General features: G+C 44.6%; 1 protein-coding gene across 1 annotated transcript; it reads left to right on the top strand.

Moving 5' to 3' along the window:
• Nucleotides 1-349: 349 nt before the first annotated feature.
• Nucleotides 350-25140, top strand: LOC130113877 (anoctamin-1). Its single transcript, XM_056281568.1, has 27 exons — nucleotides 350-478; nucleotides 904-1209; nucleotides 7705-7800; nucleotides 7998-8170; nucleotides 9730-9784; nucleotides 9901-9952; nucleotides 10079-10134; nucleotides 10460-10507; nucleotides 10850-10914; nucleotides 10995-11129; nucleotides 11291-11451; nucleotides 12566-12648; nucleotides 13273-13284; nucleotides 14098-14172; nucleotides 14935-14991; nucleotides 15640-15714; nucleotides 16095-16296; nucleotides 18587-18698; nucleotides 20129-20186; nucleotides 20318-20418; nucleotides 20540-20697; nucleotides 20852-21004; nucleotides 21267-21319; nucleotides 22582-22760; nucleotides 23002-23107; nucleotides 23602-24163; nucleotides 24339-25140. Exons 1-27 carry the CDS (start codon nucleotides 350-352, stop codon nucleotides 25022-25024), a joined length of 3948 nt encoding a protein of 1315 aa, XP_056137543.1. The 3' UTR covers nucleotides 25025-25140.
• Nucleotides 25141-27455: the final 2315 nt, after the last annotated feature.

The raw sequence follows: 27455 nt of genomic DNA, 5'->3' as shown, positions 1-27455 counted from the left end.
ACAAATAATAAATCACTGAAGTTATGTAAGACGCCTACTGATCATTATTCTGACCGCCCGGGGGGTAAAAAACTGTCTTTTGAGGCGTCTGGTCCCTCTGTTAATATGTTATGTTGGCCAAGAACAAGTCACTGTTACTGCAAGGGTGCTCTTCTGCAGAAAACCCTGCTTTCTGATGACACAAACAAAAAAGGGAGTCTGCCCAACAGTGCTCAAACAAGTACCCAATCCAAACAGCAAGCCAAGCTCGTGATGTGCACGCTTGGATACTGAACTCCCCCCTTTGCTTTTTTTTTTTTTTTGAACAGAGGGATGGAACTGAACAGAATTTATGCCTGTCACCACAGCAATGAGTGAGTCATCATCCTTTCACTCAGGGAAGTTAATTTCATTAGCCCGGTCAATCTCCGGGCTGGGGCTGGATGCTGCGAATGGAGGCCCTATCAACCCCCCCGACGATGACGAGCCTCCCCCTCCGGTATGACCGCTGGAAAATAACACTCCCCTCTAATGACCTTACTGTACAGTGTATGTAGTGTGTTATGTCTCGCATCTTTGGTGCAACATTTGTCCAGTGCATGCATCTCAGAGTTTGTAATTCCAACTGCAAAGACCCGCCTCCTCTTAAGAGCCGGACACTGCAGACTGACCCCCCCCCCCCCAGAACAGACCCATGCAGAACACCGCCAACATTTATCCAGTGCATGCATCTCAGAGTTTGTAATTCCAACTGCAAAGACCTGCCTCCTCTTAAGAGCCGGACACTGCAGACTGACCCCCCCCCCAGAACAGACCCATGCAGAACACCGCCAAACTCTTGACAAGCCAAACTTTAAATTCCTCAGCTAGTTTTCCCTCAACCATGAGCGCTCTTTTGAATCTCTGTTTTTGTGTTTTGTTTAGGTGTCTGGCATTGAGCTGGGCCCTGGGCTGTATTTTGCTGATGGCCGGAGGAAGGTGGACTATGTTCTTTGCTACAAATGCAAAAAGCGGCGGGAATCCAAGTCGCGCCTTTCTATCGCATCCAATGGAAGTCTGCCAATACTGGTAGCTGGTCGACGCAACACTGAGGCAGAGATTGGGGAGATAGGGATGGGGGCAGGGGATGGAGAGGAGTCGAAGCTTACCGAGCAGGAGAAGGCGGTAACGAGGCAGGAGTTCGAGGCCGGGCTGCTGGAAGCCGGACTACAGATAGAACGGGATAAAGAGGTCTGTGCCTTCAATGAATTAAAGAAAATATATAACGATGAAAATGAAGAAGCACGTTTTGCACGAGGTATTTTTATATTAGAAACAGACACTCGCTCCGCCCTCAACAAGACTACGGTACACACACCTCAGACTTTACTATGATTGAAGCGTAAGCTATAGGGGTTGCCCGCAAGTGATTTGACTGCAAAACATATGTTTCGATGGCTGCCACACAGATCAAGGTTAAGACCAAACCTGTCCCTAGAATTTGGAAGACAAACCTTCCTTCTAATCAAATCGAGGACTTCCCTTTTGGAGATCAGAGGAAGTCTTAACAGATGTCAATCTAACAAGACCAACATTAGGAAACAGACTGACAGTGTTTAGTGTACAAATTGTTTGTGTATTTGTGTCAGTGTGTGCATGCACGTGTGTGTGTGTGTGTGTGTGCGCGCTGTGTGTGTGTGTGCTGTGTGTTTTGGGAACAGAAGTTGCGTGATTAAATCAGCTGCTGTTTTGGTGAGGGATTAAGGCCCTTTGACAGTAAGTGTGAAGCCAAAGGCCAGATTATAGGGCCTTACTTGAGAATGATCTGCTTCTCAGAAGTGTGTGTGTGTGTGTGTGTTAGTGCATGCATTTAGGTTTTAACTGAGCTGGAATTTGAAAAAGCAAACCCCCCCAGTTGTCAATGTATTCAGTGCCTTTAGTTTATTTGACTGTAAGTGTTTGTGCATGAATGTTTGCCCGTTTCGGGCAGTCGATCAGTCTGTCACCAAATCGAACGTCCTGCAGAATTAAAAACGGTCACTTCTGTCATTGTTGACAGTATTTGTAGAAGTGCTGTGGGTTGTTAAGTGGTGCGTTTGTGTGTGTGGTTGCATCGTGGAGAATGTGGGCCATTCTGTCTTTCCCATCTGATGTGCAGTCTTCTCCTTAAAGCGAAACTATTTCTGAATAAATACTCTGCAGCCAGTGCTAACTGCAGAGACACTGCTCCAAGCACTGCCACAACTTTTCTTAGCTTCTTTCATTCAGTGCAATTCTGCTGGCAGCACCCTCCATTGCGTTTTCATTTGGTTTAGAAATAAGCACAGACTTTAAAATCATTGTTTAAATCCAGACTAGAGTCTTACTGGAGTTTTCTGATCTTAAATCTCAAGACTGGATCACTTTACGTACTATGATTTCAAATGCGGACTACACATACAGCAGTGGTCTCTGCACACTGTTGACACGGAGAACCACACGTTAAGCAGACTGTCCTTCCAACTAGGGCTGTGCGATATGATCAAACTCTCATATCACGATATAGGTCATTTATATCACGATAACGATACGTATCACGATATAGCGCGTTTTCTGTAAATTCAATGACCACATGGAAAGGCCTGTTTCTCATTACATTTTGAATTATATACTTGACAAATAAAAGGTACGGTAACACTTTAGTATGGGGAACATATTCTAAGTAAAAAAACTTAATTACTAGTGAATTAGTAATGATCAAGATGTCGCTTTAGTATGGGGAACATATGCTAAGTAACAAAAACTTAATTTAGAGTCATTTAACACTATGAACACTTGTAGTTTTGTGTTTTGTTATGTAAGAACAGACCATATTCATTAAGTGTTAGTAAGGGAGAATAACTCTTCTTGTGGTACTACCACCTTATAAAGGCCATACTAAGCAAAGCATATTGAGATGGTACTACTAATAAGCAATACTTCTGAGGTTATAGAGGGAAAACTCATAGTTAATGGCTTACTGGTTGTATAATAAGGCCATGCAGAATAAGGCATTAATGAGTACTTAATAATGACCAATTAAGAGCCAATATGTTGCTAATTTGCATGCTAATAAGCACCTAATGAATGGTGAATATGTTCCCCATACTAAAGTGTTACCAAAGGTACTTACTCATATCTGATTATTTCTCTCCTTTTATTTAGAACCTTTGCACAAAATATGAATGCATAAAATATAAAAAGGTAAATAGAAAACGGCAGACGTTATCTCCTTCCACCTGCGTGATTCTTTGACATATGGTGTGTCGCGGGCAAAAGCCTCTTGCAACGTCTGAGTCCGGGGGTTTGTTTGGACGGTGCTTTTGCGGCTCTCCTCTGCAGACTCTGTCCCTACTGTCTGACATGATTGTTGGGCAGGTGGTAAAAGAGGCTGTAACGGTTTCAAACGGGTCTCAGCACCGGTGTGGTGGATGTGGACAGGGCGGTGTGCAGACAAATGCTCACAAGACAAATGCTCACAATACTAATAGAAAAAGAGACAAATGCTCACAAGACAAATGCTCACAATACTAATAGAAAAAGAGACAAATGCTCACAAGACAAATGCTCACCATACTAATAGAAAAAGAGACAAATGCTCACAAGACAAATGCTCACAATGCTAATAGAAAAAGAGACAAATGCTCACAAATTGTTTTACAAGACGAATCACAAAAGCCCTTTTAACTTGTCTCACCAGTGTGTGAAACAGAACTACAAAGGAAGTGTGAAATGGGGTGTGATGGGTAAGACAAACCAAAGGAGTATTCAAGCAGCATCTATAAAGGGGTCAAAGCCCTTTTGACTTGTCTCACCAGTGTGAAATAGAACTACAAAGGAAATCGATTTCATGTCCATATTTTACTAGTGCATTGGGTTTTGAAAGTATTTGTACATATTTTCATAATTAAATCGATATGTAAACATATTTCATATTTGTATATCTGTATACTGTGGAGTTAGAAAACAACGAGACAGGAGACGTGAGAGTAGACGTAGTTGAGGTAGTTTACTAGCTCCAACTTAGCATGTCATACATTCGACAACGACACTGAACTGTGAACCGGAAGCGGAAGTGAATTATCTGACCCCTCGCCTCTTCCCTTAAAGGTACACCGTCCTCTTAGGTGAATGTCTCTCATTATATAGATGTGGGTCACCACAATACTATCATTTTTCGCTGTAAATATAGATTATAAAACAATTTGTGAGCATTTGTCTCTTTTTCTTTTAGTGTTGTGAGCATTGGTCATGGAATCGGACAGGGCATGGCAGGAGGCAACGCTCAGCGACTGTTTTTCAGCATTAACTGGCTCTGCAGAAGACAAACACGACACATATTTGGCACGTCTTCTGCACCTCTGCCCCCACCCATCCAAAATAACAGTTTACACCACGTTTGGTCGCACTATACAGGGCAAAAAATATTATTTGGCCATCAAAACTACATAAAACCGCTGGTTAATGTTATCGCATTAGCAGCAAAACAAAAGTGTAACGGGTTATTTTGTTGCTCGGTGCGGGATTCGATACGAGGTGTACTGCACCACAAGGCGACGTCACTAACCGTTCAGCTAAAGAGTCAGAGGAGTTAACTCGGGGCTAACGTGTTTTATTAGTAGTTTACAATATGCGTTAAAAGTTACAACATTAGCAGTTCATTTTTCAAAGAAAACAACGAAATGGCACGACAGCATTTTTCACACAAACTCACCTCATCAATACAATACGGCACTGTGAGGGGGGAGGCGGAAGCTACGGAAGCTCAGGAGGTACAGAAGGAGTGACGCCAGTAACAATGTAAACTACTAATAAGACACGTTAGCCCCTAGCTAACGGGTCTGACCCTTTAGCCGAGCGGTTAGCGACGTCGCCTTGTGGTGCAGTAACCGGTTACAATAATTCCAGCTGGGAATAACCGTGTAACGCAATAAGATCAAATACTTAACAGAATTATTAAATGATAAATACATTTGTTGTAACCGGTTATTTTCTTGCCCGGTGCGGTATTCGATACGGGGTATACTGCACCACAAGGCGACGTCACTGACCGCTCGGCTAAAGGATCTGACCCGTTAGTTAGGGGCTAACGTGTCTTATTAGTAGTTTACACATTCAAATATACTAATTGGAAATAAAATAAAGAAGGTAATTAAGAGTATTTAAAAAAAACTCCGTTACACGAAGTACGGTTTTCTGGCCCATGTCAGACTTTTCGTATCCGAACCACGTCCGCGCAAGAGAAGCGGCCCCTCTTTTTAGATACAAGCTCCTCGTTTTGTGCTGGCCGGTCGGAGGCCTTCACTGTCCTCCATGTTTGTTTGTATTGCCTTCGCGCATGTCGTGCCCGTTTTAACTCCACTCGGTCTGTGCGGTCAACGTTAAGAGGCAGCTTCGCCTTTGAAGAGGTATCGCTGCAAACGACGGTAGAAGGCAAAAGAATCCACGTCAGGCGAGAGGACGACACTTTTCGACAATGCCGTAAAACGACAGCGGCGACAGGAAGTAGACGCGTTTCACACATGCGTAAAACAAATCGGGTTTCCGTAACGGATGGAGCGGTGACGTTCATTCGTTCGTTCGTTCGTCACCAGCCGGCTAAGTAGGGCGCTCCAGGCGTCCCTCTCCCCATCGACGCCCCCTGGGGGGGGGGGTCCCAAGGCCTTCCAGGCCCAGATTGGACACGTGGTCCCTCCAGCGAGTTCCGGGTCGCGACAGTAACGCACATTTCCCGCCTGCGTCCGTGCTGCGCAAAGAGCGGAAAGGGTCGCCCAAATGACGAAAAATGTTGCCGTAAAGCGTGCGATTTGCGACACAGCGAAATAAACGATGGGGGCTCGATATGACGTCGCACGATATATCGTCATATCGCGCAGCCCTAAAAATATCGCACCGGCTAATTTCGCTCATCAGCGCGCCTACAGGAGACGACGGCTCCCGTCAGTGAAGTCGGGTGGTGTCGGCTGTCCGTTACGTCAGACAAAGAGTAGGTGTTGTGAAGACTGGGGGGTTTCTCAACCGGGGGTCCGCGGACCCCTAGTGGTCCGTGGTGTAATTGCAAGGGGTCCGTGAAAATAACATATCTTTAAAAAAGAGATCCTATGACATTTATAGAAATAGGATTATTTTACTCAAATGTGACTGAGACCTTTATCTACCTAAACTATAAAGGGTAACAGGACTTTTTTCTCTAATTACATCTGTTTCACAAGTGTAATTTATTGTATTTTAATAAGAGATCTCGCTCCCGTTTGCATTGTTAAAAGTTACTGCATAAAAATGCTGTTGTTACATCTATCTGAAAGTTACTGAATACATATTCTGTTTTGTTACATATATCTGAAAGTTACTGAATACATATTCTGTTTTGTTACATATATCTGAAAGTTACTGAATACATATTCTGTTTTGTTACATATATCTGAAAGTTACTGAATACATATTCTGTTTTGTTACATATATCTGAAAGTTACTGAATACATATTCTGTTTTATTAACTATATCTTAAAGTTACTGCATAAGAATTCTGTTTTGTTAACTATATCTAAGTTACAACTGAAAGCTCTTATTTTTGCAGTTTCTACTGTTTCTGCAAATTGCAACCCCCCTCCCCCAAGATCAGGTGGAGGGGTCCTCAGGGTAGATCAAAAATACGCAGGGGGTCCAGGACCCCAAAAAGGTTGAGAACCACTGCTCTAATGGGCACTGCGAGTCATATGATATTTCGGTCCCCAGGGGCTAAATACATGTCTTGCTGATCAGCGCTCATTGGCAGTCAGCTAAGTTGTGATGTGGTCACTTTGAGCTGCTCATCCCAGCAGTTTATTATTATCTCATCACTCCTACCCACTCGTTCTTTATGTCTGTAGTTTTTAACAATTCCCTGTGTGGGGCCTGGGTGAAGGGAACCCACCCATAAGAGGCATCCTGGTAACACTTTAGTATGGGGAACATAACAAAACTTAATTACTAGTGAATTAGTAATGATCAAGATGTCACTTTAGTATGGGGAACATATTCTAAGTAAGAACAACTTAATTTACAGTAATTTAACACTATGAACACTTGTAGTTTTGTGTTTTGTTATGTAAGAACAGACCATATTCATTAAGTGTTAGTAAGGGGGAATAACTCTTCTTGTGGTACCACCACCTTATAAAGGCCATACTAAGCAAAGCATATCGAGATGGTACTACTAATAAGCAATAATTCTGAGGTTATAGAGGGAAAACTCATAGTTAATGGCTTACTGGTTGTATAATAAGGCCATGCAGAATAAGGCATTAATGAGTACTTAATAATGACCAATTAAGAGCCAATATGTTGCTAATTTGCATGCTAATAAGCACCTAATTAATGGTGACTACCTTCCCCATACTAAAGTGTTACCGGCATCCTTAAAGAAGAGAAGGGCATGCTTTTAGCTCTTGGAATTGTCTCGGGGGAAGGAAGGAACTGGAGTAATAGAGTACCAAAAATAGAAACAGTGAATGGTATAAAGAGACCGATAAGAGCTGCCATCTTTGGCCAAGGGGAAACAGAGGGAATTTGCTCGATTCACTATGAGGTGTTAAATCCTATTTTGACGTGTATCCATGGCTTGGTGAGACGAAATCACGTATGTTTTTTGTTGATAGTTTTGTCAATAGTTGGTGTCAATATCAATTTGTGTGTGTGTGTGTGTGTGTGTGTGTGTGTGTGTGTGTGTGTGTGTGTGTTCATGTATAGAGGTCGCATGGTATCAGCTTTATTCGCCTGCACGTACCTTGGCCAATACTCAGCAGAGAGGCGGAACTTCAGAAGATTAAAGTTGCTGTGAAAAAGGTCAGCCTCCCTACACCGAGACACTCAGGTCATCGGTATTGCCTGTTCAAAAACCAACGTTTTTTTTTTTCCAGAAGACCGATTTCCTATGCAAGACAGAATATTTCACAGGTAGTGGTAGGCCAACTTATTTGTAGGATATGTGGAATGGCTGATGCGTGATTAAGGGAAATGCATTTTATGCTTTAATTGAGCAGAAGTGTGAACTGCGGAAACCCACCGGCATTGCTGGTGTATGGGATGTCTTGATGAACACGATCAACAAGCCGTTCCAAGCAGACGTTCCTGATGTTGACACCCACAGAGACTCGCAGACACGCGCCCGCTTCAAGACTCTCAAACATCCCTTCATCAGAGAAAAGCTCCACCTGTGAGTTGCACCATATACAGGCGGAAACGGTTGTGTGTCCAAACATGCATCCAAAGAGTGTGCACAAAAACACATAAGCTTATCACACACACACACACACACACACACACACACACACACACGTCAAACATGGCAACGTCATATAAAGTAAGCTTTGACAATTAGATTTTAATCATATATATATATATTTATGTATATATTTATGTATATATATATATATATGTGGAGTGTTTTTTTTCCGAAACCGTCAGTGGTGTTGTGAGTGCTCAACTAATGAGGAGCGGAATATCAACACGGATATAGGAAAAAAGATTTTAATACATTGCAGTACAGGCCTGTTTCGTGTGTCTCGCACTTATCAGCTGCTAAAGATAAGTGAAGTTGATGAGTGAAAAAGGTTGAGTAAGCTCTCAGCTTACTCAACCTTTTTCTGGTTGAGTAAGCTGAGAGATGCAGGCGAAATGCATTCTGAGTCCATCTAATGAAATCCATGGGTGCGAATAGCGCAATGAATGGCGTGGGAGGTACAGACTGTTTGAGGAAGTCCAAATGTGATTAGCAAGATATTAGGATTTTTGAAGAAAGCCAGAAGCTCGGCTTGGAGGTCCCTGTGAAGGGAAATGGAATCGATAAGCCCACTGCCGTATTTTGATTTGTTTTTGAGGTTTTTTTTTTGTATTTGTTTTTCATTAAACCTTTCTGCCTAAACCATAAAGGCGGAACTTAATTACTCAATTCAATTTAGAGTGATAACACACAAAAAAAAAAGAACCCCAAAAGTAGTGATTGTGTCCTGTGTGGTACCTATTTCCACAGGTTACACAATTTTGGTATATATGTGTATATAATATATGTAAGAGGTTTTAAAAGGTGAGATTTAATTGGGCAGCCCTGTGATGGCCTGGCGGCCTGTCCAGGGTGTCTCCCCACCTGCCGCCCATGACTGCTGGGATAGACTCCGGCGACCCCACGACCCTGAGAGCAGGATAAGCAGTTTGGATAATGGATGGATGGAAGGACACTTCTGAAAAGGTTAAATCTGCAAGCTGTTCACTACTTGGTGGTGTCTCTTCAGGCCTTTGCTAGTTAGCTCAATCAGTTATAACTGATTCATATTACTGATCAACGAGCAGTATCGATTTTTATTTTTGCTAATTTAGGGATCAAATTTGTTTCAAAAGATGGGTTGTTTTGTTTTTTTTTGACAATGCAGAGGTTTATTCCTATTTTGCTTCTGGCCTCATTTACAAACTATAAGTGACCTCAGCTTAATAGGGATTAACTGCTGACATCTTTACACAATACTGTGATAAACATTCTTCTTATTTCTTCTCATCATATCATCACAATCATCACTTTCTGTTGTTTTGTGCATTTATGTATTTTTTTCAGCAGTAGAAACTGTACGATTTCATACAAGCTCCCGTTGAAAAACACGTTTTAACAGACAGAAAACGACAAACACACCGCCATTGACACTTCCTCTTCTATACAACAAGTGTAATGTGGTCCCAATATTCAGGCACCTACTGAGCTGTTATCTTTCTCATGTTCTGCAGGTACGATATCAAGTCAGCAGAAACCCTATTCGACAATGCCACCCGCAGCAGGATAGTGAGTCTAGAAAAACAAAAAAATCCCTCTCCAGCATGTCATTTTACAATATTTAGATAGTGTGTCTTGGACTTGGAATGCAGATGCTGTGTATTTTATGCTGTGTTTGAATCCAGGTTGCTGAGATTATTTCACGCACAACGTGCACACAAACTTGCCAAACTACTGGTGAGCTCTCCTTTGGCTTTTTGTTGGCCTCTTCCCCACACTGTTTTTTGTTCACATAACCAGACTTAGATCACGCGATTTCTACTCATACATTGTGTTATGCTGCCCTTGTCTCTGTCTCACAAGGCATCACCTCACTGTTGGCGCGAGGTGTCTATGACTCTGCCTTCTCTCTGCACGATGTGAGTATGACACCAATGGCATCGTTTCCAGACACGGCTCATTTTTTTGAGATAAAAAATACTTTAAAAGTCATTCATTTGGGATGTCATGGGAGGTTGTATCGTGTAAAAAGAAATTTGCCCCATCAGAAAAAGGGTACCCCACAAATCACATTATGGTCATAACGATTTATAAAACAAAGTCAGCGACAGATTTAATAACATGAAAGACCAAATTATATTATTTTTGAAAGAAAAAATGAATTGGTAAAATCGTTTGTGTGGAATAGGAGAGGAGGGAAGTTTTGTCCAAAGTAGAGGTGCTGACGGTATTTTTTTCTTCAAGGGATCGTTCACGAGAAGGGGACGGAGAGATCAGCGAAACGACAGACAGGTGAGCTCCGTGATCGAAGGCCAATAATAGATGATGACACTGTACTGAAGGACTGTGCCCAAAGTTACTCTACTTTGTTACTCTTCCCTAGTTACTCTATCCCTATTATTAGATCACTTACACTCACTGCAGCCGAGACTGTTAATGCTTTAGCTGTCAAGCCAAATGCAGTCTTAGCCTGGTTCCTGCAGTATAGATAGGTGTGTGCGTGTAAAGCTATGTCCTCTGGGTTGACTGCGGCGATGGGATATCACACACTTGCGGTCATGACATTTTCACTCATCAACTTCAGTTATCTCTCCGGTATTTAATTACTGTTGCATGTGCCCGGGTGTGCTTTAGCTGCTTCATGAAGAATGGGCCAACTATGGAGTCATGCACAAATACCAGCCTGTGGACCTCATCAGGTAAGGAGCAACTTGTGTGAAAGATGCACATGGACAATTAAATACACCAGATAAGTGACTGGTTGACTTTGTCTTGACAGGAAGTACTTTGGAGAACAGATTGGATTGTATTTTGCCTGGCTGGGTGTCTACACCCAGCTCCTCATCCCTCCATCTGTACTAGGAATTATTGTCTTCCTGTACGGTATATTTACTGTTGACACCAATGTGCCCAGGTAGGTAAATACAATATCCTGAGTCTCTCAGCCTTGAGTTCCCTTATCCTTATTAAAGTACCAATTATGTATAATATATTATTCCATAGGCTTTTTGCTCTTCTTTGTTATCAAATCAACCGCTGTGCTGGTTATGTTGTCTTTCTGCCTGAAAACTGTAGTCAGGAGACATGCGATGACAGTCTGAACATCACCATGTGTCCACTGTGTGACGCTGTATGCGACTACTGGCATCTGAGTTCGGTGTGCTCGCTGGCCAGAGCATCATACCTGTTTGATAACGGAGCCACCGTCCTCTTTGCTATTTTCATGTCCCTGTGGGGTAAATATGCTTTCAACTTCCTCACATGATCACTTACAGACTTGACAATCACATCAAATCATCTGGAGGCCAGGCTTCGGGAAAGCGACGGTGCCAGTAATCATCTGATATTTGTTTCTTTTCTTCATCTTTTATAATAGCGAAACATTAAGAAATGCAATTCACGGGGCATCCGGGTAGCGTAGCGGTCTATTCTATTGCCTACCAACCCGGAGATCGCCGGTTCGAATCCCCGTGTCACCTCCGGCTTGGTCGGGTGTCCCGACAAACCCATTTGGCCGTGTCTGGGTGGGAAGCCAGATGTGGGTATGTGTCCTGGTCGCTGCACTAGCGCCTCCTCTGGTCCATTGGGGCGCCTGTTCAGGGAGGGGGAGGGAACTGGGGGGGAATAGCGTGATCCTCCCATGCGCCATGTCCCCCTGGCGAAACTCCTCACTGTCAGGTGAAAAGAAGCAGCTGGTGACTCCACATGTATCGGGCGAGGCATGTGGTAGTCTGCAGCCCTCCCCGGATCGGCAGAGGAGGTGGAGCAGCGACCGAGATGGCTCGGAAGAGTGGGGTAAGCAATTGGGGAGAGAAGGGGGGGGTGCAATTCAGAATGTAAGTACTACACCTGGGGGAATAAAAAGGAAGACCTAATAAACTGACAAACTATTAGAGAAATGTTCGTCCCCACTGTGTTGGATCGCAGTGTCTTGCTACCGCTGTACTTGGTTAAACGACATGCGGGCACTATTTCAGTGTAGCTTATTGATACTTAAAACGTTTCGTACAAATTTGTTCTTATGGGTTCGTTTAAAGTTAGCACGCTGAAATGGGAAGAATGTGGATGATTTTTTTTTTTTTTTTTTTGTGTCTGCAGATCACTTGCATTTGGTGCAGCTTTGCCCCATTGTACTATCAGTATACTGTATTGCTGAGGCAAAATACTGCTCCGTCATGGTTTCGGATCAGCTCATTATTTGGCACCTCTTTCTCATGCTTGATTACTATGCATTTGCCACTTTATTATTATTATTATCTATTATTAATTTATGACTTTATTACATTTATTAAATATTTTTTTAGCTTCCCATAGAACTCAATAATTTTACGTGTGTGTGTGTTTGTGTAGCTGCCTGCTTTCTTGAGCACTGGAAGAGACGGCAGATGTGTCTGAAACATTCTTGGGACCTTACAAGCCTGGAGGATGAGGAGGTACCACAGTGTGCACGCACGCACGCACACACACACACACACACACACACACACACACACACACACACACACACACAATCAGCGCCAGTGACAGCAGCACAGACAGACAGTGCCTTCATCCCTTCTCGGCTTCCTCTCTTTGAGCGTGTGTCTCACTTTGTGGCTTTTCACTCTCACATTCTCGACATTTCTTATGTACAAACCACCCAGGGTGAATGTTCTGACCACAGGTCCTAAGTCAGGCACCAAGGAGGTCAAGGTGAAGTGGAAAGCCTTCTAGATTACTTGTTTCGTTCACACACACGCACACACACACACACACACACACACAAACAAACAGCCACTCTCACATATACGTGTACTGACACCACTCTCTGCCCATCACTATAATGAGCTTAAGGTGTTCTTAAAGCAGTGAGCTGGCTGGATAAGGTGAAGCAGCAGGGACACAACATAAACACACCCAGACTAATACAACTCTGGCTCTGCCTCTCTCGCCCCTCTCTTGCCGTCTCCCGTCTTCTTCTCAATTACACCTGCAAAACCACACACCTGCCTGTTGACATGGGCGAATTCATCCTGTGCTCTGTTCCTCTCTCTCCCTCCTCTGTGTGCTGCCTGAAGGAGCGAGTCCAGGTGAGAGAACTTAACGTACCCAAACAGTGTGCCCACTTTAAATCAGAAACCAAACGAGACCGGTAGAATTAGATCTGAGAATCAGGCCCTTTATGTCCTTGTCATTCATGTGATTTGCATATTGCCAAGCGTCGTGTTTCAGTACCGATTGTCGTGCAACGATGTCGTGACTTCGCAGTGGTAATTCTACCAGCCTAAACCTGCCACCATGTAGTGATGTCATACACAACACTACCAGGAGAGAAACGGAAGAATAGCAGTTTATTGTGTCGTGACTTTGTGTCTCGCCCTGCAACACCCTCTTTTGAGGATTGTAACAAGCTTAACGTAGGTTTAAATACTACACACCTTATGTAACTTCATAGCTATACATGACATGCCCATAACCACAGGGAGAATAGATAATATAAAAATAACTACTTAACACAAACTTTATTATCCAACATAAACACAACTGCAATCCGTCTACATCCCCCACCTCGTAGAGCAACGATGCTGTTGAACAGTAAATAGATGGATTCACCAGATTTTCCAGAAGGCCAACAACTTTTTATCGGTATTTCATACAACCACTGTTAAAAGATGAAAACCAAGTTTCAGCAGTCTCAGAGGGATTTTAGCAGCAGTCTGCGTACGGTAACACAACTGGCTGTTGAAGCTATCGTCGTATAATGGAAGTAAAAAAACCCCAAAAACAACATAAACCTCAAATAAGATGTGAAAGTCTTTACTCTGTTGAACAAAGTACTTCACTTTGTACAGGTCGATGTGTTTTTTACAGTTTCAATGTCTGACTTTGTGTTTGTGTTGCAGGAGGAGCTCAGGCCTAACTATGAAGCTGTGTTACACGAGAAGAAAAATAAGATTAGAGCAGAGATTAAAAAGAAGGTATTGCATTGTGTGTGTGTGTGTGTGTGTGTGTATATTCTATATATCTATATCTATATGTTTTATGTATTTATATGTGATATATATATATATTCTATATAAATTTGTATATGTTTTATATATTTATATTTACATATATATTATTTATAAATTATATATATATATTATTTTTTCTACATCTAGCTTAATATTCCGCTCCTCGTTTGTTGAGCACTTTTATCAACACCATTGACGGTTTCCGAAAAAAGGCTGTGTGTGTGTGTGTGTGTGTGTGTGTGTGTGTGTGTGTGTGTGTGTGTGTGTGTGTGTATATATATAAAACTTTGTTAAAAGAAACACTCAACAGTAGGGAAAGTGCTCAGCAAATAAGGAGCAAAATAATCCAGTGAGCCAAGTAAATTCTTTATGAGACAGTACAAGCCTGTTTCATGCCGTAAGCAGATCATTAGCTGTCATGTACTGATTGACTAATACATGTATTTATTGACAGCTGATGATTGCTTAAGGCATGAAACAGGCTTGTAATGTCTCATAAAGAATTTACTTGACTCACTGGATTTTATATATATATATATATATATATATATATATATATATATATATATATATATATACTACACACACACACACACACACACACACACACACACACATATATATAGTATATATAATATATAAATTTAAGAAGTAAAAGTGTTTTTATTGGATGTGGGTTTTTACTCTTTGCCTTTCACCTTCCCGTTTTGTTCTGCTCTGTTGCAGTTGGAGCAGAACAAGGATGGTGCAGATGGAGAACGGGAGCAGATGCTGTCCTCCCAGGTAGCACTGCGTCTCTCTGCATGTGAGAGAGGGATAGATGCACAGAGGCGTTAGAGGAACAGGGCAGGGGAGAGGCAAGCCTGTTACTGCCCGTTAGGTTATTTAGTCTTGCCTCATTGAGAACATTAACAGGGATCAATTGTGCCTTGTCTGGATTAATTAATTTGAAGATACGGTTTGGCACCAAGGCCAGCAGTTGGAATGCAGCCTTACTGATTCCATATGCCGAAATCGACATATGCAATGGATAATATGTGTGTAAATATGTGTTTGTTCTGGTGCATAAGAGGGAAACCCCCTTCTCCTGGTGTGGGTGGTTGAGTCCAAAGCTGCTTACCTGTCTGAGATTAGCCCAGATTACTGATGGAGAGAGAAAATGGGGGAAGACGAAGAAGGAGGGGGGGGATATCTATCTCTTTCAATGGCGAGCATGCCTCTGAGAGACATGCACATGCGCTTAACACCTATTGAATTAATTACACGAGCTGCCATGCACATCCTCAAAAGACTAGAATTTTTGAGTATAGCTTGTTACAGGTGTCTCTGTGTGCATGCAGTCGTCCAAGTGTGTGTTAGTGAGGGGGTGTGTGATTGTGCTTATCTAAGCAGTATTTTTTCACACAGCATGTCCCTCCCTCCCTTCGACAGCAAGAGCCGGAGTCCCTAGAAATTGAGGATCACCTGTCCGGTTACCTCGTCAACATATCCACCCTGCTACTACTGGTACTACATTTCTGTTAATCCACAGTTTCACTCTCCATTCTTGAAACCTCTTCCAACTTCATAACTCTCTGTTCATCCCCCGCTTTCTTTTTCTTACATTAGTATTTTTCTACACCCCCCATCACAACTTTACCAACAGTTATTCACTATGTGCTTTTCTCAATATCCAAAGTACTTCCATCAATCTATCCCTTTGTTCTGTAAATTTTATTTTTGTCCTTTGGCTTTCTTCCCTCCAGCTACAGCATCAATATGAGTAAGATTAAATTATCAAAAGTGAGAATTTTCGCCGGCTGTTGGTTTCTAATACCTGATTGTCTTGTGTGTGCACACGTGTGTGTATGTCTGTATTGTGTTGCGTGTGTTTTGAATGTGATCAGGTTGGCGTTACTTTCTCGGCCGTCTTCGGGGTGGCGATGTATCGTATCTGCATGTTGACAGTTTGGTCCATGAACCCGGACCCTGAAGCCAAGGCCAGCGTGAGGATGACGGTCACCACCACGGGCATCATCCTCAACATGCTGGTGGTTCTAGTCCTGGAGGAGGTCTACGGAGCAATCGCTGTCTGGTTGACTGAGCTTGGTACTGCAGTTCTTTTAATGTGTCACTCATCTAATTCATTGACAGTAGCTCCAGCCCAGAATGTAACAGGCTGAATGGAGCCAAAAGTTGTCTGGCGGTCCTAAACCTCTAAATTGTTTGTGTAGTTTTCTCTGTCAGTAGGAAGTGTCCTCAAACGTGTGTTTAGCACAGAGCTCCCATCAGCTGAGGAGAGTGAAACCTAATTTTTCTGGTCAAAGAAGGTTGAATCAGTTCATCTGGACGCAACGTTTATTGACAGATACATACGTTTCATCACTCATCTAAGTGACATCTTTAGTCTAAACTGACAGCAGGTGTCCCACCCTCATAAACAATACAGTACAATACAGTAGCCTAACGACAGAAACCAACGACCAGTTTCATATGCAAATAATGTGTGTGTGACCATTGAGCATGTGTACTATTCACAGAGGATTAGGGGTTCTTGCAATCACAGCGTTGTAAGATGGCGACAGATGTATAACGACCGAAACCAGCGACCAGTTTCATGATCAAATATGGGTGTACCCATTATTTGAACATGTTTTGGAGAAGCGAAATAAACACTTGACATGTGGATAAAGATAGAGACAGTCCTGATTATGGAGTGTTCCAGTATAGAGCAGCTTGGTGTAAACAAGTCCTCCCTCCTCCCCCCCCAGACTGGACACTAGACTGCGGGTTTCTGCCCTCAGGGCAGAATGTGAATAGTGCACATGATCAATGTTCACACCCATATTTGCATTTGAAACCAGTCATTGGTTTCGGTCGTTAGGCACTGTATTGTACTGTATTGTCAAGGCTCAGTGTTTTCGGTTTTTATTTTCCAAAGCCATGCAGCATGCCGAATTTCACCACAAAAGGACACTGTTACATAACCTCACATGAACAGGAGCAACTTTTGGATCCGTGGAAACATAAAATCCAGGTGAAAATCAGTTTAAAAATCTGGGTATTTTTCGGTGAAAATCAGTAAAAACCGAAAACACTGAGCCTTGTGTATTGTTCGTCAGGGGTGGGGACACCTGCCGTTAGCTTAAACTGAAGAGGTCACTTCGATGAGTGATGAAACGTATCTGCCAATAAATGTTATATCCAGATGAACTGATTCAGCCTTCTTTGATTTTCTTACCTGGATTATTAAGCATCTTCTGCTGGATCGCCTCCTTGGCATGGTGGAGAAACTTGCATGCACCAATGATCCCAAGAGCTATGCCGTCTGGAGCTTGGCTCCTGGTAGGGTCACCCAAGGCGGATAGGTCAAGGGGGAGGTTCCAGACGAAGCGCGATCCAACAAAGACCTCAACGGCAGAATTGGCGTAAGATGTCTCCAGGTCACAACGGCAGTGAAGGCGGATGAAGGCTGCAACAGAGGGTGGTCCCCAATCGTCTTGGTTCTCCGTGCCATTGAACTCTGGCTACCCCCTGCCAAGGTCCGTGTGGTGGCTGCAGGCGCATCAGCCACTCCACGTAAAAGGCTGTCATGCATAGGCATCTTCCCATAATGTGGCCCCAGGATCGACCTCTGCACCCACCTGGGAACCTAGAGGGAGGACGGTTATACTCGACCCCGAGTGACTGCCGATGATATTGAGCATGCATCAAGATACTAATTTTTCTGGAGTTTACTGAGCCCCTTACAACAAAGGAAACATTTATTGATTATTTTAAAGACACAGTAGTAATGCTTACACAGAACATATTTTGGAGAAGCGGAATAAACACTTGACATGTGGATAAAGATAGAGACAGTCCTGATTATGGAGTGTTCCAGTATAGAGCAGCTTGGTGTAAACAAGTCCTCCCTCCTCCCCCCCCCAGACTGGACACTAGCCTGCGGGTTTCTGCCCTCAGGGCAGAATGTGTCTGGCATCAAGCAGAGAGGCTTGGTTTGGCTTGGCCGAGAACCGAACACCAAATCTCTCACAGTTGGAGCTGACTTTCAAGCCACAGGGCAAATTAACTCCGACCTTTCTATACGGAGGAACGATTCAACAAGTCACTTTTTAGATCACTTTAATGTGGCTTCAAAACCCAAATGTTTAAAAAATGTTGTTCTAAAAGTGCACAAAACGTATAACTCTATATGGTCGTTACAGCTCAGCTTAAGGATTTTGGTAATGCAAACCTAAAATGCAGTCCATTATGCACTTTGCAGTCGCAAGTTTCCATTGAAAGCATAATACTGACAGACATTTCGCTTATGTTACATGTGGAGGATGTTACATGTTTGTATAGCTGATAAGTATTGTGTATTAATTGGTTTTATTGTTTGTCCCCTTTCCATCAGAACTTCCCAAGACAGAGGCAGAGTTTGAGGAGAGGCTGATCTTTAAGTCTTTCTTTCTCAAATCCATGAATGCCTTTGCACCCATTTTCTATGTGGCCTTCTTTAAGGGCAGGTGTGTACAAACTATTTTTCACCTTTTTTGATTCTGTTAATGAGCCAAAACAGTGTGGATTCTGAGCACAAATATCAAATCAAAAGATATTTGTGGGGGCGTCCGGGTAGCGTAGCAGTCTATTCCGTTGCCTACCAACACGGGGATCCCAGTTCGAATCCCTGTGTTGCTTCTGGCTTGGGTGGGCGTCCCTACAGATACAATTGGCCATGTCTGCAGGTGGGAAGCCGGATGTGGGTATGTGTCCTGGTCGCTGCACTAACGCCTCTGGTCGGTCAGGGCACCTGTTCAGAGGGGAGACTGGGGGGAATAGCGTGATCTGCCCACGTGCTACGTCCCCCCCGGTGAAACTCCTCACTGTCAGGTGAAGAAAAGTGGCTGGCAACTCCACATGTATGGGAGGAGACATGGTAGTCTGCAGCCCTCCCCGGGTCGGCAGAGGGGGTGGAGCAGCGACCGGGATGGCTCGGGGAGAGTGGGGTAATTGGCCAGGTACAATTGGGGAGAAAAACAAAAACAAAACGATATTTGTGCTCAGGGCGGCACGGTGGCCCAGTGGTTAGCGCTGTTGCCTCACAGCAAGAAGGTCTTGGGTTCGAACCCTGGGCCGCCCGAGGTCCTTTCTATGTAGAGTTTGCGTCCTCTCCCCTTGTCTGCGTGGGTTTCCTCCAGGTGCTCTGGTTTCCTCCCACCATCAAAAAGACATGCATGTTAGGGTGCTTTCCCCTGAGCAAGGCAGTGGAAAGAAGAACTGGGGATTGCTCCCCAGGTGCTGCAGCTGCCCACAGCTCCTATACAATAGGATGGTTAAATGCAGAGAACACATTCATTGTAAGAATACAATGACAAAATAAAGTGACTTTAAATAATGTATGTGAGCCCATCTCTCATATAGTTGGCTTTATACACACTTCTTTTTTTTCTCCCCTCTTTTTCTCCCCAATTGTACTTGGCCAATTACCCCACTCTTCCAAGCCGTCCCAGTCGCTGCTCCACCCCCTCTGCCGATCCGGGGAGGGCTGCAGACTACCACATGCCTCCTCCGATACATGTGGAGTTGCCAGCCGCTTCTTTTCACCTGACAGGGAGGAGTTTCGCCAGGGGGATGTAGCGCACGGGAGGATCACACTATTCCCCCCAGTTCCCCCTCCCCCTCCAACAAGTGCCCCAACCAACCAGAGGAGGTGCTAGTGCAGCGACCAGGACACATACCCACATCCAGCAGCTTCCCACCCACACACACGGCCAATTGTGTCTGTAGGGACACCCGACCAAGCCGGAGGTAACACGGGGATTCGAACCAGAGATCCCCGTGTTGGTAGGCAACGGAATAGACCGCCAAGCTACCCAGATGCCCCCAATACACACTTTGTTTTGTCCTCCATCTGTATGAGCTTCATATCATCCTTCTTGGTCTTTTCTTCATACAGGTTTGCCGGACGGCCTGGGGACTATTTTTACATCTTTGGAGAGTATCGCATGGAGGAGGTAAGTACACTTCCCAACACACTTCACTGACCGTGTTGTGTGTCACTGTGTGTGTTCCCTCACATAAGTGGTTTGTGTGTGTGTGTACGCTTACTTGTGTTCTGAGTACCGGTGTGTTACATGTCCCGCAGTGTGCTCCACCAGGCTGCCTCATTGAGCTGTGCATCCAGCTCAGCATGATCATGCTAGGGAAGCAACTCATCCAAAACAATGTGTTTGAGATTGTTATACCGTATGTATTTTCATTTACCTCTACGCGTTTCTGACAAAATGTCGCCATTTTCTAAAACCAGTTGGTACTTTCTTTGAGGAACGGACACCCTTATCGCATTCCCCCCCTCTCTTTCTCCTAGTAAATTAAAAAAGATATACAGAACAATACAGGAGGAAAAGGGAAATAAGGACACGTCCGATAACGAGGAAGACGAAAACAAGAGGCCGAAGCAGCAGTTTGACAAAGATTTTGCCCTGGAGCCTTTTGAAGGCGTGACCCCGGAATACATGGAGATGAGTGAGTCTCGCTCGGAGTTAGTTGCTCTCTCACCGTTATTCAAACACTATGTCTGCCAGTCAGTCAGTCAAGCACCCCACTGTAAAACACAACTCTGCTTATGTGTCTGTGTGTCTGTGCACGTTCTCCCGTGTGGCTCTGTCTACAATCGCAGTCATCCAGTACGGATTCGTGTCTCTGTTTGTGGCCTCCTTTCCTCTGGCGCCGGCGCTGGCTTTGCTCAACAACGTAATCGAGATCCGCTTGGATGCCGCGAAATTTGTCACGGAGATCCGCAGGCCCGACGCCGTTAGGTGTAAAGACATAGGTAAACGCTGCGACAGGGTGCCCCTTGTCAGCCTTTGTGTGTATGTGAAACAAGCCGTCGGAGAACTTTTAATCGAATTCTTCCCGCGTACTCATTTCTGCCTCCCCTGTTTTTGTCTCTGTATCTCAATATCCGTGTGTCTCTCTCCTCTTCTCTCTTTTTTTTCCCTTTACAATCACACGCTCATGCACAAACACATACACATATATACGCACACACTGCCCACTCTCTTTGTCTTTTTACATGCATATGCTATCTTCAGGGATTTGGTACAACATACTCTGTGGAATCAGCAAGTTCTCTGTCATTACAAATGTAAGTGTGTGTGTCTTCTTTGACTTTATCCTTTGACTTCTGGCAGACAAAGGTTCAGTGAGTCAAAGGAACACGAACCCCCCCCCCCCCCCCCATTTTGACCACTTTAGGAAGATGAGTTAGCCCTTACATAGAGCAAAGACCACATACCCCCTTTAACAGCGGAGAGTTACATAGAGGGCTGTATGAGGCCGCTGAGTTTAGACTACACTGATCCCCACCTTTAGATGTGTTGCTTTGGTCTACTTACTGTGTTTTATTTGTTGATAAGTTGTTTCTGCATTATGGGTTGTTTTTTTCCTGCCAGTATTGTCTATTGTGGATAAACAGTTACGTAGAATCACAGCTATGTCAGAACTGAAGTAGGTTTGAAATGAGTTTTCCTAGATCAGGACCTTTTTCTCTCTTTGCCTTTGTCTGTCTCTCCCCCATGATTAGCTTGTATGAATGAGGATGTTGCATGGATTTGCTTGGTCCCATTGATATGCTAGTGTTTATTGGTTAAATGCAACTGAATACAGTTTTGTCAGATTCCTACATTGTTTTTCCTCCCTAGTCGTTTGTCATCTCCTTCACATCTGAGTTTATCCCCAGCATGGTTTACCAGTACATGTACACTGTGAAAGGCACAATGAATTGCCGTCTGGGTAGCATAGCGGCCTATTCCGTTGCCTACCAACACGGGGATTGTCGGTTCGAATCCCCGCGTTACCTCCGGCTTAGTCGGACGTCCCTACAGACACAGTTGGCCGTGTCTGCGGGAGGGAGGCCAGATGTGGGTATGTGTCCTGGTCGCTGCACTAGCACCTCTTCTGGTCGGTCGGGGCGCCCGTTCGGGGGGGAGGGGAACAGCGTGATCCTCCTACGTGCTACGTCCCCCTGGTGAAACTCCTTACTGTCAGGTGAAAAGAAGCGGCTGGCGACTCCACATGTATCAGAGGAGGCACGTGGTAGTCTGCAGCCCCCCCCGGATCGGCAGAGGGTGTGGAGCAGCAACTGGGACAGCTCGGAAAATAGGGCCAAAGTACAAGTGGGGAGAAAAAGGGGGAAAAATCCACACAAAAAAAGAACAGAAATGATTTTTCTCAGATGAGGACCTTTTTCTCTCTTTGCCTTTGTCTGTCTTTCCCTATGATTAGGTTGTATGAATGAGGGTGTAGCATGGAGTTGCTTGGTACCAACCCATTGATGTGCTAGTGCTTATTAGTTAAATGCAACTGAGTACAGTTTTGTCAGATTCCTACATTATTTTTCCTCCCTAGGCATTTGTCATCTCCTTCACATCAGAGTTTATTCCCCGCATGGTTTACCAGTACATGTACAGTGTGGATGGCACAATGAATGGCTACACAGAACACTCACTGGCCTACTTCAATGTCAGCAACTTCCAGTCGGGGACTGCGCCCATTTCCACACTCAGCACCGGAGTCTCTGTGTGCAGGTCAGAGTCGCACCTTGAGTAACCTTTATCCTCTTTTAAAACTTGGATAACTGGCTTCTTTGGCTTAACTCATATGTGGCCTCAACTCTGAACTCTTGACTGGTCTTTGACCCTCGGTATTTACAAACATTGGCTTATTTTGCATGAGCCATTTGTGACCTTGCTTAAGGTTTTTCTGTGCTAGGAACTGAGTAGATTCTGTAACATTCTAACCCCTCGCCCTCCTCTTTCTGTGCATCAGGTACAAGGACTACAGAGACCCGCCGTGGGTGCCAGATGCCTACACTTTCTCAAAACAGTACTGGTCTGTCCTTGCTGCAAGACTGGCCTTTGTTATCTTCTTCCAGGTACGAGACAGGAAAGCCCAGTTGCTTTGGAATAGTGCTGAAACAACAAAGTCAATTCAAGGTCCGGTGCAAAATATATAAGAAAGTAATCACAAAGTTTAACGTCGGTTTTTAACCCTTTTGGTCGGGTTGCCAAACAATCTTATTGCTGCTGCTGACTGACAGCTGATTTAGGACATTAATAGTACTGACGTACTAAAATCAACTGGCGTTTCCCTTCAACTGTAGTCTATCACCTTTTCATCTTTTTCTCGTTGCGGTTTAAGTTCCACTTAAATATTACTTCCTTTACTCTTTTTATTGAAATATACTGTACCCAGATTAAATAAATTTCAAGAAAGTCAGCAAGGTATTTCAGTATGTATCGGTAAAGGCTGAGAATGATTCACAAAAAAAAGAAAAGGTCTGATAAATTTTGCTCATGCCAGTGTTGCTGTAACTATACATGAATGAAATGTTGTGTACCTCTAAATTCCTTATCTGTTGCGCTGTAGAACCTGGCCATGTTCCTTAGCATGCTGGTAGCATGGATGATCCCAGATGTGCCACGGTCTCTGCGGGAGCAGCTGAAGAAGGAGAACATGTTGCTGATGGAGTTTCTGTTGAGTGAAGAGCAGGAGAGCCGCGCCAAACCTCACTCTTCACAGCGGCCCGCCCCATGCTGCCCCGCCAACATAGACATTGTGGTGGAAGCGCCGGCAGAAGAGGAAGAGGGAGGGGAAAGGGAGGGTGAACGAGAGGTGGCGGTGGAGGGGCTGGAGGTTGATATAGGTCTGGATAAGACCGGCGACAGGGATCCAGAGCTTGGGAAGTCAGTTGACATAGAAAAAGATGCAGGACTGGGAGGAGGTGGTGGAGGAGAATTGGGTGAAGAAAGTGATGGCGAAGTGAATGAGGAGGATGGTAAAGAAGAGAAAGAGGAAGAAGAAAACGAGGGAAAAGGAGAAGAAAAAGAAGAAGCAAAGGAAGAAGCAAAGGTAGATGAGGTGGAAGCCGATCAGGGGGAGATTGTTTCCATTGACCTGGACTCCTTCATGGAAGAGCTGGGATTGTTAGGTGAGCGATCACTTGGAACTTCTTTAAATTGACTCGGTTCTCCAAAATCTATCTTGCATCATCACTTATTTTGAAAATGTTTTATGCCTGCACATTTACAGAATCTGTCGTGTGTCCTTTGTGTCTATTAAGTGTGTTAATGATGCTAATGATAATTCCTGTTGTTGCCATGTAGATGAGAAGCCATCATCCAGCAAGGCTCGAGATATGGAGCTGCCTGACTTTGGCTCCAGACACAGTTTCGACAAGGACCGAGATTCCCCAGCATATCCGGACCTGCCATCAAAAAGAGGCTCATCCCAGAGTCTCATGGGCTCCACTGAAGAGACCAAGGCCTCAGATCCCCGGCTCTTCTCACTAATAGGGCCCCCTCCCAGGGACCCCATCTCCAGAGTCAAAGCCCGCTGCTCCACCCTGCCTTCCCGACAAAGAGCTGCTGAAGCTTGCTACAGCTTGCCACGCCCAAGTCACTCCACCAGCCTCACAAAGTTTCAGCGGCTGACCCCACACTCTCCTCTTGTTCCTTTATGCTCTTCAGCAGCCGTCTCATCTGACCCCCTCCCCCACCCACAAACACCGGTGTCAACCACATCTCCACAACCCACACAGACCCCACCTTCCAACTCGGAGCTCTCCCATTCCAAAGCCCCCTTGCCGAGTGAACTCTTTATGCTGAAAGGCCCTCCACCCCAAGACCCACACTCCAGGGCCAAAGGCCGCTGCTCCACCTTGCCTGCCCGTCAAAGAGGCCCCGGGGCCGAGGAAAGCTCTGCCAAACCCAGTCATTCGACCAGCTTCACAAGGCTGGGAGACCAGGTCCCCCCATCCCCAAGTGAACTAAAGCGTGACACTCGGGTGTGAGGACATGGTGAGGTGATGGAAATAAAAGGAAGGAGGCACAAGGAGGAGGAGGAGGGGTATATGGATGAGCCTCACCCTTCTTTTTGCCTGAGGCCTCACTCCTTCCCTTATGTTTCTTATCTTTGGAGTATGTTAAGAGACCATCAAAGAAGGAAAGTTGGATCAGTTCATCTGGTCGAGATGAACCGATCCAACTTTCCTTCTTCGATTTTCTTACCTGGATTATTGAGCATGCGTAAAAACATTAAGAGACCATCCATATGACCTACGCCCACGTTTTATCCATCATGGCAGTTACCGAGGAGGTGCAACACGGACTTCTAATATGGGATCCTTCTTTCTGACAGGAAAGTCCTATAAAATTGTGGTGAAGTTTCGAGCCGGATAAAGAGAGTTGTGGACAATTTCAGAGCACCGGCACCAAGTCCCGGAACTCTCTTTGCCATACCTGAAGAAAATAACATTGAGACTCATTGTTTTTACCATTTCTGTTCATTTCACTGTGTTGTTTTTTTGTTCTGTTTGGCTCATAGTACCGTCCCAGCAGCCCCTGTCCCCTGCTAGTCCCTCATGTTGAGCACCGCTGCCCTGTAGACAGAGGGACACGGAAGCTCTTTGTACAACACACATAGCATCGACCCAGTTACGCTTGTAGATATACGATTTATATTTAGCGTTTTGATATATAAAATACTTTTTTGTTCATGAAGAAAAATAACAATAAAATAATACGTTTTTTTCTACATGTTTTTCTTGTGAACTCTTGAGGTCATGGTTTAGGCGTCTTTTCGTTGTCCTTATCACAGAGGGCAGAATTGACATGGAGATGCTGCTATGTCCCTTCGCTGAATCCCGTGGTCACTGCACTTTGCCTCTGTCCAGACATAACGACGCACACGGCTCTAAATCAGTTTCTGAGTTCAGACTTTGTCATCGCTGGCTATGAACACGAGATCAGGGACACAACATTAAAACACCTCACTACAAGTTAACTTAAAGAGGGAGGTGGCCAAATCATCTACTCTGGTGTCGCTCTCGCTCTGCTGCTGCCCCCCTGTGGTGTTTGGCAGAACAAGAGGGAAAGCCCAAATAATTCCCCCCTCCAGAGTGTGTCTGTCTGTCACACTTGTGTTTTTTTTTGTTTTGTTATGTTGTTGTTTGCTGTTGTTTTATTTACATGCAAGCGAGAATTCATTAGTTTAACATCAGCTACAAAGATGTGAGCAAATTGTGAAAGTAGGAAACAGTTCGTTTGCCCGAGTCACGTTGTTCCCATCCTTAGCTGATATTTAAAAAAAAGCAAGAAATTGAAGTCTCTCTTTCTCTGTCTCTCTCTCTCGCTCTGTCTGTCTCTCTCTCTCTCTCGCTCTCTCTCTCTCTCTGTCTGTGTGTGTGTGTGTGTCTCTCCAAGCTCCTCCCCCCCCCCTTCTATCCATTACCCGTATTAGCCCCTCCTCTCCTGTCCCTCCAGTGAATGGGGCCTTTGTGGGGGGCTCCCCGGCATTCCAAGGGCATTCTTGCAGGTGAGGGTATGCGGGACATCTAGCTCAGACCGTTCACAACTGTCTTGATGCACAAAAATGTTCTAGAGACAGCCGGAGGATTGCTGCACGACACTGACCCGAGAGGACCGGAACCGCAGAGTTGTAATAACAGCAGCGGCAGCGGTTGGAAGCAGAGAAACACCTAGAGGGGGAAAGAGCGAGGGAGGTGCAGCCCATTTCTTCGTGCCAGGTGAGCGATCACACACGCATGCTCACAGGAGCATGCTGCCTCACATGTTATCCAGAGACTGCTGGAGAGCAGCGGTGTATATCTGCTGTCCTGCTCACATGTTAGTCTGTCTTGGAGGAACGGGGGAGCCGCTGGTGAAATACAGCTGTGGTACACTGTAGGATCTAACAGTACTACTATCTGGTGCGACTCGGGGCAGTCTATAGACTGTGCAGATTATCGGCAGGCTGCACACAGACACAGAACCCTGGACAATAATACTGCAGAGCTCAAACTCAGTATTGTGAAGGTGAGTGTTTGTGCATGTTTGTGTGTGAGCGCGTGGATTTATAGATGTGTGAATGTTGTGTTTTTGGTCTCCGCACAAAGAGGAGGATAGGCTTACACCCATTTGGCCATTTGAAGACAATCCGGCGCTCTTAATTCCTTGGAATAACAGGAGGGGTGTGACTTTTTGAGTGGGAGGTTTAGGTGGGAGGCTGTGGCCGCTTCAGGACACCTACCTACTTCAGTGACTTGTTTCGTTTATTGCTGCCCTGCTCTCTTTGTACCCTCGCTCCATCTCAACTTCGCCTCTCCTCTGTTGAAACTTGTCTGTCCCCAGACACAGCATTGCCTGCAGGTGTAAACGGTTCCACCTTACTGACTTATTAACTAACTTCGAAGATCTGAAATGCCATAAAATGAAATCCCAGTC

The sequence above is a fragment of the Lampris incognitus genome, chromosome 6 (genome assembly GCF_029633865.1).
Source record: "Lampris incognitus isolate fLamInc1 chromosome 6, fLamInc1.hap2, whole genome shotgun sequence".
NCBI classification, from domain to species: Eukaryota; Metazoa; Chordata; class Actinopteri; order Lampriformes; family Lampridae; genus Lampris; species Lampris incognitus.
This window is presented reverse-complemented; position numbering and strand designations above follow the sequence as displayed.